The sequence below is a fragment of the Vigna unguiculata genome, chromosome 1, assembly GCF_037176805.1.
Source record: "Vigna unguiculata cultivar grain cowpea cultivar isolate G323 ecotype 2 chromosome 1, ASM3717680v1, whole genome shotgun sequence".
In the NCBI taxonomy this organism is placed as follows: Eukaryota; Viridiplantae; Streptophyta; class Magnoliopsida; order Fabales; family Fabaceae; genus Vigna; species Vigna unguiculata.
The window spans coordinates 48758976-48771390 of record NC_140792.1 but is presented as its reverse complement, the minus strand read 5'-3'; the positions used below and the strand labels follow the sequence as shown (position 1 = coordinate 48771390).

General features: G+C 36.8%; 3 protein-coding genes across 4 annotated transcripts; 1 reads left to right on the top strand and 2 right to left on the bottom strand.

Annotated features, from left to right (window-relative positions):
- Positions 1–1132: 1132 nt before the first annotated feature.
- LOC114195749 (squamosa promoter binding protein-like 2) lies at positions 1133–4111 on the top strand. Its single transcript, XM_085675874.1, has 4 exons — positions 1133–2282; positions 2441–2577; positions 3227–3442; positions 3533–4111. The coding sequence occupies exons 1-4, from the start codon at positions 1636–1638 to the stop codon at positions 3898–3900; spliced, it is 1368 nt and encodes a 455-aa protein (XP_085532000.1). The 5' UTR covers positions 1133–1635; the 3' UTR covers positions 3901–4111.
- Positions 4112–5615: 1504 nt separating this feature from the next.
- Positions 5616–9377, bottom strand: LOC114188681 (Ran BP2/NZF zinc finger-like superfamily protein). Of its 2 annotated transcripts, XM_028077278.2 has the most exons (10): positions 9183–9377; positions 8832–8877; positions 8458–8573; positions 7843–8116; positions 7553–7623; positions 7080–7125; positions 6880–6989; positions 6727–6751; positions 6470–6621; positions 5616–6216 (listed from the first exon to the last, which is right to left on the bottom strand). In XM_028077278.2, exons 1-10 carry the CDS (start codon positions 9189–9191, stop codon positions 6214–6216), a joined length of 852 nt encoding a protein of 283 aa, XP_027933079.1. In that variant the 5' UTR covers positions 9192–9377; the 3' UTR covers positions 5616–6213. The 2 variants fall into 2 exon arrangements, with proteins under 2 accessions (XP_027933079.1, XP_085532005.1); XM_085675879.1 differs by having other exon boundaries at positions 5616–6621.
- A 996-nt stretch (positions 9378–10373) lies between these two features.
- LOC114175056 (non-specific lipid transfer protein GPI-anchored 1-like) lies at positions 10374–12193 on the bottom strand. The gene is made up of 2 exons (XM_028059818.2): positions 11780–12193; positions 10374–10786 (listed from the first exon to the last, which is right to left on the bottom strand). The coding sequence occupies exons 1-2, from the start codon at positions 12117–12119 to the stop codon at positions 10575–10577; spliced, it is 552 nt and encodes a 183-aa protein (XP_027915619.1). The 5' UTR covers positions 12120–12193; the 3' UTR covers positions 10374–10574.
- Positions 12194–12415: the final 222 nt, after the last annotated feature.

Sequence of the window (12415 nt, the reverse complement as noted above, 5' to 3'; positions counted from 1 at the left end):
GCCTCTGTGTTTTTTTCTTAATGAAATTGCTCATGCAAAAAACAAGAAAAGGAAGAAAAACCTTGTGCTTTTTGAGGGGAAATGGGGACCAAGGCTTTTTAATGTACTAGCTAAGTCCCAAGAAAAGAGACCCCTCCTATATAACCTAATGAATTGACATCGGCTCCACAAGGGCTTAGACTACAGCATCAAAACCATCATGTATACTGTTAACAATTACATTGAAAATCCAGAATAACATTCTTTTTTACTCCACTTTCCTCAGATATTTTGAGCTAAGGGAAAAAAATATATTCTTTTTATGGGGTTTATATCGATTGGTTCATGGTAACATATGTTTTTGGGGACGATTAAAAGTGGAGGTTCTTGCATTTATGATTTGGAGGCAAGGTTGTTGGCCTTAATTCTGTGTTAACGAAAACAAGGGCCTAAACTGTGATGTGTTGGCCAGAGTGTTGGATGTTCTGATAAGTCAAGAAGTCATGATTTGTTGGGTTGTTGCTGTTGTGGGGTCTCATTCAATGACCGACTCCTGACATTGCTGTGATAAATGTGAATTATTGGAATCTGAAGGTTTCCCATGTTGAAAGGGAAGTTTTGGTGGTAAGTACACACTTGTAGGAAGAGTTAAAGGGTTAAACACATCACATCGCTAGGTGCAATCCATTGCCTTGCATATCACATCAATAGGGATTGTTACCGTTTTTTGTTATTGCCATGAATGAATAAACCATCAAATGCCCTTCACAATGTTCACTGTGGAGGTTACATTTCTGGAGGTAAAAATAATGCAGTGCCACAAATTGACTGCGTGGGAAGTTAGTACAAATTTCAAAGAGGGAAACAGATAAATAACTCACCTTTATTATTATTATTATTATTATTTTTATTTTTGATGGTGGGGACTGGTTGATATCAGTCTGAGAAGTCTTGCAACACTAAAATACAGCCACTCATCTGTCTGTAAAGTTATGGACGGGATTTGCAGAACACTGTGGAGTCCACGGATTTGTTTGATTTGTGTAATTAGCTTCTTTCTTTTGGTTATTCTGAATAAGATAATTCCCCCAGGAGCATCTCAGGTTAGGAGTTCGCCTTTGGTAAAATGTATGGTTAAACTGATTTACACTTTCAATGTTATACTTGCTTACTTACCATTACAACTTGCTATTTGCTAAGTACTTTTTTGTTTGCTGCCAAGATATTTTCTATTCTTGTTTAAATCTCTGGTTTGTTTCTGCATCTGGTCTTGCTGGAAATCCATCCGACATAGGGCTAGAACAAGTGATTTTAGTTTTAATGTTGTCTTTGAAAGATTGATGATTTCTATGTTTACTACCCTTAAGAATTAGCTGTTCTTAGGTTTTATGAATTATTGGTCCGTTCACAATTATTGTATTATTAATATGATCATGCGTCCACTACATTTATTCAGGTATTCTTTGTGCCCTTTGCTTCTGCCAAACACTATTCTAGTTTTTGTTCTTTCTTGTACTAGTTTAATTTCTTTCATAAGATCTTGTATGCTTGTTCTTTGCTTCTGAAGAAACTAAAGCGGTTAGCACTTACCTTTGATTTGAATTGTAGTTTGCAGATCACAGTGAGCATTTGTATATGAATTTGTAAGGACTTGTGATGATGGAGTGGAATACAAAATCTCTCGGACAATGGGACTGGGAGCACTTATTCTTCTTCAATACAAAAGCAACAGAAAATCCGAGGTTACCAACAACTGATTGTAGCAGCAACGAAGCAGATCGAGAAATCAATGTTGGGGTGTTTTATCCATCAGGTGGGAGTGCATGTTCTGGGTCTGAACTAGTACATGCTTCTTCACCAAGGAGCTCAAAATCAGCTTCCAACAATTCACTGTCAAATGGGGATAGCAAGGCATCGGTGTTGACTCTGGAAGGTTCTCAGGATGATTCCACTGGGAAGAAAGAACTGTGCCCAGTTGAAACTTCTCAATCAGCAGTTCCTTCTCCGGTCTCTGGTGAACCTCTGCTAACTCTGAAGCTTGGAAAAAGGTTGTACTTTGAGGATGTATGCGCAGGAAGTGATTCCAAGAAACCCTCTTTTGAGGTTCCAATTTCTTCAGGAAAGAAATATAAAACCAGTGGTCAGAATTTGCAGCATCCAAGCTGCCAGGTGGAAGGTTGTGGCCTTGACCTTTCTTCTGCTAAAGATTACCATCGCAAACACAGAGTGTGTGAAGCTCATTCCAAATCCCCTAAGGTGCTTGTAGCTGGTTTGGAGCGCCGGTTTTGCCAGCAATGTAGCAGGTAAATCTCAGTAAAATTCTGATTGTTCTGAAGAAAATGACATGGAGTAAAAATAACATTTTTCAGACACATATCAGTTAAAATAAAGATTTGGCTGTCTTTGTCGGTCATATCAGATAAATTGGTTTAAGCTTTTCCCATGAATTATGTTGTTGAAGGTTCCATGCTCTGTCAGAGTTTGATGACAAAAAAAGAAGCTGCAGAAAACGTCTCTCAGATCATAATGCAAGGCGTCGCAAACCACAGCCTGACTCAGTCCAGTTAAATCCATCAGCTTTGTCTTCGTCGCCTTATGGTATAACAAAAACACTCCCTTCTCTTGGAAAATACACTGGTTTTCCCTTGCTCTTTGGTCTGGTTTTGCAGTTTATTATTATGGATGCATAGTAGAACATATCATGAAATGTTTCTGGGAGAATTATGAGAATGAAACTTGTGGTAAAAAATATGAACATATGGGGAACAAAATTTGGTGAATGTGTGCAGAATCTGACCCATTTTTCCTTTATCGTAACCATGTTATCAGAAATTTCTTTTTCGGCGATTTACAAATTCCCATTTTTGTATGATCACAACTGATTCCAGCTAGCGACAGTTGCATGTTTTCCTATAGTGTTTCTGTTATGTACTTAGAGTTTATTTCAACTTCTCTTGGAAACTTGTGAGCTGTAAATAAAGAGAATTCATTTTAAATATCTTTTTTTTTCTTGTGTTTATAAAAAAGTAATATAAATAGAACCATAGTAAAAAAAATGATGAACTATGACTTGTAAAAGGCATAAACACAGTACGGTGGGCGAGTGATAGGAAACTAGACAGGGCACACACTTAATTGAAGCAAAGCATGTGGTAGGTAAACAAGAAACCCCGTTAGTTTGGTTCCTTTCATAATTGAGTGGTGTCAGTCACCTCAAGAGCACAATTTACATTTGAATACTTTGCAGATGGGAGGCAAATGATGAGCCCATTTGCATTTTCAAGAAGTGCTACAAACATGGTCTGGCAGGATATGCACAGCAGCAAGCTCCCCCAGACAAAAGATTTTCTTCCGAAGCCCGCAAAAGGCTTCGATAAGATACCCAGTATTGTGTCTATGTTTTCTGATGATAACAGTGGCCTTCTAACATCCAGAAGTATAGCAGCTAAGACTATTGTTCCAGGTTGTTGTTGTTGTTGACCTCTTAATATGAAGTGTTGGGTGAAACGATGATTATTATTGTTAAGTGTTGATAGAATTGTTGTTATTGCAGGTTTAGAAGATCCCAATTCCATTAGTTCGTGTGATCCGAATGGTGCACAAGATGTTAACCGTGCTCTCTCTCTTCTGTCAAGCAATTCATGGGGTCCATATGAGACTAAGTTCTTATCCCTGGAACGCTCCTCTCGAACAAGTGGCATTAATCAGTCTATGACACACTCGATGACGCACCAGCAACAGCGTTTACCACTTGCTTCCTCTTCAGAATATTGGCACACTGATCATCAACAACAACCATCCCCTTCCACCATGAGCATGTGTATCTCATTCTCAGACTGTGATGCCAACAATCGCTTTCAAGACTTTCAGCTGTTGAGTGCACCCTATGACTCGCCTTTTCCATGCAACCATCTGGAATGATCAATGCAATGCTCTCCTTCAAATGCTTACATCTTCAACATCCCAGCCTGCTTTCTCTCCTTATTTTGCGTCCATTTTTTAATGGAGATTAAACGAACTGATTGCTCGTTGTGCACGTTCACTCCATTTTCTGAATTTTGTTGAAAACTCTCGATACATTTCATATTGTACCAGACTGCGCCCATCTAATTTGAACTATCGTTACAGTGCATGCCCATCACCTTTAAATGTTTTTTTTTTCATTTAACTTCCACTTCTAATCATGAATCTTCATATTCTAATGATATTTGCATATTGAAAGAGCATCCATTTAATTAAGTCTAGTATGAATTCAGATACATGTATTTCTGTAGAATGTAAATAAGAATGTCTCAAACCAATTAAACCTGAACCTATTTATGAGCAGCTGTCGGAATAAAATACGCTTCGAGGTCTGTAAGCTTCAACCACATGTTAATAAACTTGAAGTTCTACGAATTTCCATCGACAGAACAAGGAATATGGCAACCCTCAATTCATTTTTAATCATTTATATCGTTAGCAAATTCCATTGAAAACTTTTAACACCCCAACTTGAACTTACTGGAGATAACATAACAGTATCTCATTTCTTTTAGGTTTTATCCGTTCTACTTACAAAGGTGTGCAGTATGATTCTTTTTTCGAGTTGATATCAATTTCCATTGTTAACGCAACTCGTCAGCATTTCTTAAAACAACTTATAGTGTAGGCTTCTTCAATATCATCGTTTAAAATTGAATAAAAATATTACAATTAATTACCTGTTAATTTCCATTATTTAGATATTTCGTTCAATTTAATCTGAATCATATTCCTTAACTTTCAAGGATTCAATCTCAACTTTACATCCAAATGGCACAAACTATAAAGGATCTAAACTTACAGGAATTACCCATACAATTGCATTATTAAAATCGAAAACTTGATTAAACCTTGAAGAAGTCATTACAACTTTTAAATTAAAGTGATTAATTGATCATTTTATTATTTATAAAAATCAAATTGAACAAACTAAAAATGTGAACGAACCAAAAATTAAATTAGATAAAAGGAGGTAAAATGGATTGTGATTTAATGAGCCTCATGCAGGCCAAAAGTTATACGACATTCTAAGTTATGGGTAAAATTTAATCCTAATAACTCAAATCAAGGTTACTTTTAAATACAAAAATGCAGCTAACGTAGTGAGACCCAGCAATGAAGAACACCCTACTAGCAGACTTCCTACCAATCATTCGTCAAAGTCCGACGTGCTTCTAGAATAAAGCATATTGAAAGCTTCTTGGGAGTACAATATCAGGTTACTTCATCTCTTCTCCCAACCATCCTCTGCATGGATTTATGGTCCGATTCGTACGAAGCAGCACTACACTGAATACTTAAATATTTATAGACATCTAAGTCCATCCTTGAAATCATCAGCTGGTCGTTGAATTTTGTTAATGTATTCTAGTCTATATTAACAAAACCTTTATCAAACAAGTCCTTCTTGGCTATGGGCTAAAAGAATGACTACCGTGATGCTAGTCATAAATTCAGATACTAACTTTTACACAAATTCGCGAACTATGATTTCAGAGAATAATTCCGATGGACTACTAAATTGCCCAATTGACACGATTCATAAAGGACAACAGATACCTACTTGACATCCACCAAATATTAGAGTAGCGAAACAAAATGTAAGAGTGAGATACCAGAAACACGAAGATTAGCACTCAAGGTACATAAAAGATTACCCAAAACCCTAAAATATTATCGGGCTAGGAAAGCTTGTCTAAATGAAACTAAAAAAAACAACTAAATAATCTACCGCCAACTTTAATTCAACGACACGACATGAATCATCCATGTAGCTCAAGCAATAGCATGAGAGAAAATGGCTTCTGTAACAAATACTGATGCACATATCCTAAGTGGTATGTTAGGAAGACACTTTCATCTACTACCCAAAACTAAATGCCACCTAATAAATCTAAAAACTCAGAATCTTCATATTCTTGAGGCATCTAGAGTAATACTTAAACACAGACATTCATGAACCAAAAACTTAAAACTGGAAACTGCAATAACCTTTGTGCCAGGAAAGTTGGCTGACACATGCATCATAACAATCCACAAAGACCAAAATACCATCTCAGTTAATACAACAACTTGACACATATTGAGAAGGTGAGTGACTTGACAACTGCTGCAACATAGAGGACGACAAGACTGACTGTCAGACACCGAAACTGAGCAATTCTTGATGACAACTCTGGACCTTCTCAACCCTCAAACATGTCCTAGTACTCACTGGAACAGTAAATAATTGCAAATTAAAGATTGCAACGGATAGATAGGAAGAAACTGAAAAGGTGTAATAAAAAGGTTTCAAATGAAAGGAAACAAAACTGAAGCTTTTCCTTAGAATCCACTTAAAAGAAAACTTCACAACAGATTGCAATTTGAAAATGCTCATCATGTCACAAAGCTGCTCTTGGAAAACCAACAACTGTTGCAACAACAAATGAAGGTTAACAAAATCAAAACATTTTAGACAACAAACCTGATCATTCTGATCAGCAGATGGTGAAGGAGATTTATCAGACTCAGCAGGCTTGTCAGCACCACAATTCTGTCTGTTGCACTTGGTTCTGAAAGGATAGTTTATGTTGTTACATTTTTCACACTTCCAGCTTCCCTCAGGCATCTTTTGCTCTGAATGGCGAACACAAAGAAACATAATTAACAAATGTTACTCTTGTATAAGATAATGACATCATTCAAGTATGACAGAAATGTGTCATGACAGAAGATACTTACTAGAATTTTTGTCGGACTTTGAGGCCTGCAGCCCAACGATCACATCCAACAATTTTAATCATCATTTATACAAAAATGTTAAACATCAAATTTTCCAGGATGTAAAAGTTAATCACAACAAATATGCCCACAACAGAAACAAAGGCAGCAAACCTGAGATCCGGGTTTAGGTGTGTTGCACTTTCTCATGTTGCAGACAGTTCTGAATGAGAAATTGACATTGCCACATTTTGGACATGTCCAGTCATTGTCACGAGTTGCATCTATTCGAGAAGTGGGGATGGGAACAATAATACCACATCAATTTCCATTTGAACATAAATAGACAAAGACTATGAATAACAAACCCGTACCTTTTTTCTGAGACTTATCATCATGAAAAAATCCAGGTCTGGCACCCTGCCCAGGAAAGAATGAATATTACATCAAATTTTGCAACAAAATCCATGAAATTACACAATTTACAAATTATAGCTTCATTCATTAGCTGACAAGGGATCAAATCCAGCTTTGAAGATGAAAAACAATGAGCGTACAGTAATTTGTTTTAATGTAAGATACAATTGATTGACCATGTATGCATGATCCCTAAGCTGTTACCATGAAAAACTAAATGCAGATCGTTAAGACCATAATGACTTGGGATTGTAACACAATAGAAAAAACAAATATCTAGCTTTCACTAATATTGTTTACAATGAACAAACAAATGCATAACTTGACATAAGATTATTCAGTTGATGACAGACAGTAATAAAACAACGTTGTTCCTGCCATTTGAAGTTATATAGAATTGATTTTAATCTTTTAGCTTACAGCCTCATACCATTGTCCCAGGTCCAATAGGCACACCCAGGCCATAGCGATCCAACAGTTGGGGCATTCCATAGATCCCACCTGCAAGAAAATACCCAATCAAAAAGGTAATATTACCCAAAAGGAGAAAAGCAAAAGAGAGAGAGAAATAACATAACAGAATCAAAGAAGCAAGATTTATGTAACATTAACTCAATCATTATCAACACATGAGGAAGTTCCAATTGATTATTCATTACGCCCATCCAATTGAAGAAACTTCGTCGCCTTCAATGACAAAAAACAAGAAACAGAACATACCATTTCCCATCACTGGCCCACCGGTGTAGGGTGCAGGTCCAGATAAATGCAATGGTCTATAAGGACTTCCAGCAGAAAGGCGACTACCATAATTGTAGTGATATGCTGATCCTCCAGAAAATGGAACATCATAGGGAGGAACTGATGATCCATTGAACAGAGAAGACCCATATGGTGGGACACTAAGATATATAGAAGATGGAGCATTAGAACCTAAATAAGGAGCTGCAGATGAATAACCCTGTGGAGCTTGTAGAGGCTTGGCAGCAGATTTCTGGGATAGATAAAAAAATTTGATTAAAAAAGTAGCTCTAGAAGAAAACAAAATAAAAACAACTACATGTCTGTCCTTTGCCTGCATGCATGAACATTTGATTACTATACCCTCCACATTCTCCTTTATTTGGGAACGAAAGACTAAATAAAGTAGGAATACAAAAGAAAAGACCATAAGAAATACCAGTAAAACGAGAGCATAAAAAGAGAGAAAAAACCAATAGTCTACCAACAATGCTATCGATGACATTTGTCATAAAATAAACTAACCTTAAATCATTTGCGAGATTCAAATACATTTCAAAAAATATCACGGTGACGTTACATATAATATCTTACCGAATTATGATCAGCTGGCCTTGGTTGAGTGCAATTACGCATGTTACAAGTTGTCCTGAAAGAGAAATTGACATTACCACAGCTGGGGCAAGTCCAATCATCTTCCCTACGGCTACCTACAAACAAAAACCAATCAAAATGCACCCAAGCTCAGTTTTATCACCACACAATCAGATTGCAGTATAAAAAAGCAGCACAACATAATGGAGGGTGTGGAAATTAGCCATTGCGACAACGGCTACTGGTGCATAAATTGATAGCAGAATGTAAAATAATACGCACGCACGATAATTTCAACTTCCAGTGTAAGGAACACTGTTGAAGTATCCATAAACATCACAGTTAAAAAGAAAAACAGAAAAGGCACGACGCACCATCAGTCCTGGCACGCTTGGCGGCTGAGGAATTTCTGTTGTCAACCTGCGAAACCACACAAAGTCTAAGATTCGAATTCACTGCGACGATGCATAAGCAAACAGAACCGTGCCGTAACAACAAATTAAAGAAAAAAAAAAGAAATCCGCCCGAAGACAAAAACAACGAGGAAAAAGGAGAGCAATCAAAATTAGATCGATAACAATGGAGAAATCCCTAAAAATCGACTACATTGATCCGAGATCGATTGGGTTAGGGTTCAATAACCGTAGCTAAGGAAGACGAGAAAGAAATCGGAGATAATTATCATAAGTGAAGGAATGAGAAAGAGAGAGACGGCGTTTGATTACCCGAGACATGGCGACACAACACGACACAGATCCTTCTTCTCCTTCTCCGGCGGGGCGGTAAATAGTTGAAGCTACTCGAGGAAACAAAAACACGCAAAAACCAAACCCGAAATCACACTAATCTAATATACTTCTTTTTAAAAACTGGCACAGTATATTTTCAGGCCCAAACACGGTCCAACCAAGGGCTTACAAGCCCATCCTACCACAATATCTAGTGTTCTGCTATTCCCACCCAATCTTTTTATTGGGTGGTGATATGTTATCACCCATCACATATATAACTTAATATTTAGTATATGTTTTTAATTTAAAATTTTAATAAATATTATTATATCATTATAATGGATAGTAAGGTAGGTGTACTTTGGGTGATAAGATATTATTTTTCTTTTTTTATTTCCAACCGCATATTTTGCTTTTACAAATTTTTCCACATCGCATACGACTTTCCTTTTTCTTAAAAAAATTGGAAGACATTATCTGTTCATACAACTTCAAGTGGCGCCCATGCGAAAAAAACTTGAAAGTTGCTCTTCTGCCACACGACTTCAGTTAACACGAGATCCTATTTTTCATCCCAAAGTTGTGTTTTTGCTCTACAACACTTATGTATGAATTTAAAGTTAGGTAGAAATCATGTGCACAGAATATAACTTCTGTAATGGGTAATTGTTCCTGATCAACACTAGTTACCTAAAACTTGTAATTTTAAGGATTTATGCATTTTCTGAAATACAATATAAAAATTCAGAAGTTAAAACATTGCACTCTGTTTGACCAACCGAATATTATATATAACAGGGATTTACTTTGCGAAAGAAACGAAAAATCTAATGGTTCCAATTTTACTATGTTGGCAATATGTATTTCCATTGAATTATGCTTTTCCACTAAAAATTAGTTGAAGGTCCACTTAAAAAATTGTTGAGCCGGAATTCTTTTTTTTCTCAAATATTGTAACCTGTAATATAGAAATAAATAGATAAATGTATGGGCAGTTGAAATTCCTAGAGTAGTGACAGTAATAGACAGAAAATTATATTTTTTTTTTCTTAAATGTTCATACTAGGGATATTCATACATATTTTATTTGTACATAATTAAAAAAAAAGGAAATTTTTGAATTATTTTGCTACTTTGGGTGTAGTAGTATTTTTTTAGCATTATCTTTATTTGAAGACTCTGAACTGCGACCAAGAATCCATTAATATTAACTGTGAGAAGCAGAAAAAAAGGAGGAGCATTACATGGGGTCCCATAACGACATATGCAAACGGCAAACCAATTCATTAATTGAAAGTCCTACAGAAACCAAAAACAGCAAACAAAACGACAACTTTCACTGACTACACCCGCTTCATTCATCACAACGTTCAACGTTCTCCATCATCATGTATAAATGCTCACAAAAACCGGTGAAATTGCAACCAGAACAACGGTCAAACTTATCAGCATCGGAATACTAGGTACAACCATACTTCCATGCGATGCGTTTTGGCTTTGTGGGGTCGTACTTGGTGTGTTCGATGTTGCAGGAGTTACCTTCGAAGAGTTCGTGAAAATCGCAGCATCAGGGGAATTTGGTGCTAGACCCAGAAGCTCTGCCAACATTAAAATCGTATACCATGTAGTATTATTAGTATCAGTATATAGTAACTATAGATTATACAGAAATTCAGCATTAGTGGTTGACGACATGTGACCAAATTTATTACCAATCAAACACCGACAACTGTTCATCTATCTTCCATTTTTGTCCCATCAAACAAACACTTTAAAAAACCCTAGGCACCAGCTAGCTAGTATTTATCAAAACATACACAAGAATAGTAGTTTTACTTGCATAAATTTGTATGCGATAGAAATACTCCTATAAAGTAGTTCATTTTTTCACCTACGATGGTGTCCACAGTTATGAGTTTTTTATTATAGACTGTTACTTTTCCAAATGATGAAGGAGACATGGTTAAAATTGAAACTGTGAGCTCTTGGGTTTGTTCTTTGGTCACATATCAATTTAATTAGCGACAAGAATCAGATTGTAGTTAATATACGCAATCTTGTTGAAAGTAATGGTGATGCCCTCTTAACCAATCTAGATGATGGGTCGCCTCATTCTTATTACAGTTTCTAAGCATGTTTACATATATTAAAATCTAAAAGTTTCACATAGTAGTTGAAAAAGATTTGCAAGAAAGAAAAGCATAGGTTCTGGGTTTTCACTGTTCAAAATAAAACATAAGAAAAGCTACTATTAAATAAGAACAAAGTAAGAACTTAACCTTCACGGTGTTCTCACACTAACTAATAAAATATTTTGATTCATATAAGGTATCCTTCAGAATCACCTAAACGACGAATCTGTGATCCTAAAGTTAGAACCTCCCCTCAATAAGGTAACTCTCACACACAAACACACAAGCATCTTACGTAACACATAAGCCAGTATCCATGAGACTTTCAATTGGACACCCCTAAACCTAGGATTTTGGAAAAAAAAAAAACACGAACTTTCACATATGCAGATGAAAGGTGAAGTTTTTAATGGCGTGAGAGAGTGAAAAAGGATTTTGGAAGAGAGTGAAAGTGCTTACTGGGACAGTCGGTGATGCTGGCGTTCTTGACGCTACAGAGGGAAGGGAGTTGAAGCAACTTGTCCTCTTGAATCCCCATTTGTTTGACCTCTGGACTACCCTTGTGGACCTGTTGAATGATGTAGCACAAACACTCTGGGTTGCTCTGCTTTATGCTCGAGGTTGCGTCGCAGCATTTCTCCGCCGGTTTCGCTTCCTTCCCCGAAGCGAAACCCATACACGGAATAACATCCTGAATCACCTTCCCGCACTTGGTCGCCATTTCATCGGCGCCTTCCACCGCACACCATGCCACCGCCACCACAAACATCACCGCAAACACTCTGCTCTGCCGCTTCATGGTCACGAAAACCTCTGTCTCCGATGTTGTCTCTGTTTTCTCTGTCTGTGTTGTTTTAGCGAAGTGCTATGGCTGGTCTTCTCTCTATTTAATGTACACAGGTGAGGTGGTGGTGGTGTCCAATTAAGTCTCCCTAGTGTAACATTGAACGGTAGCTTAACGCCGTTAATCTCTTTTACACGCCACAATTCAACTACCATTCATTATTCCAATTTAACTACGAACATGGTACCGGCAGTATTTGTTTAGTGTCTCGTGTCACGTTTCACCCAAATTACTATTTTACACGCGTGAAG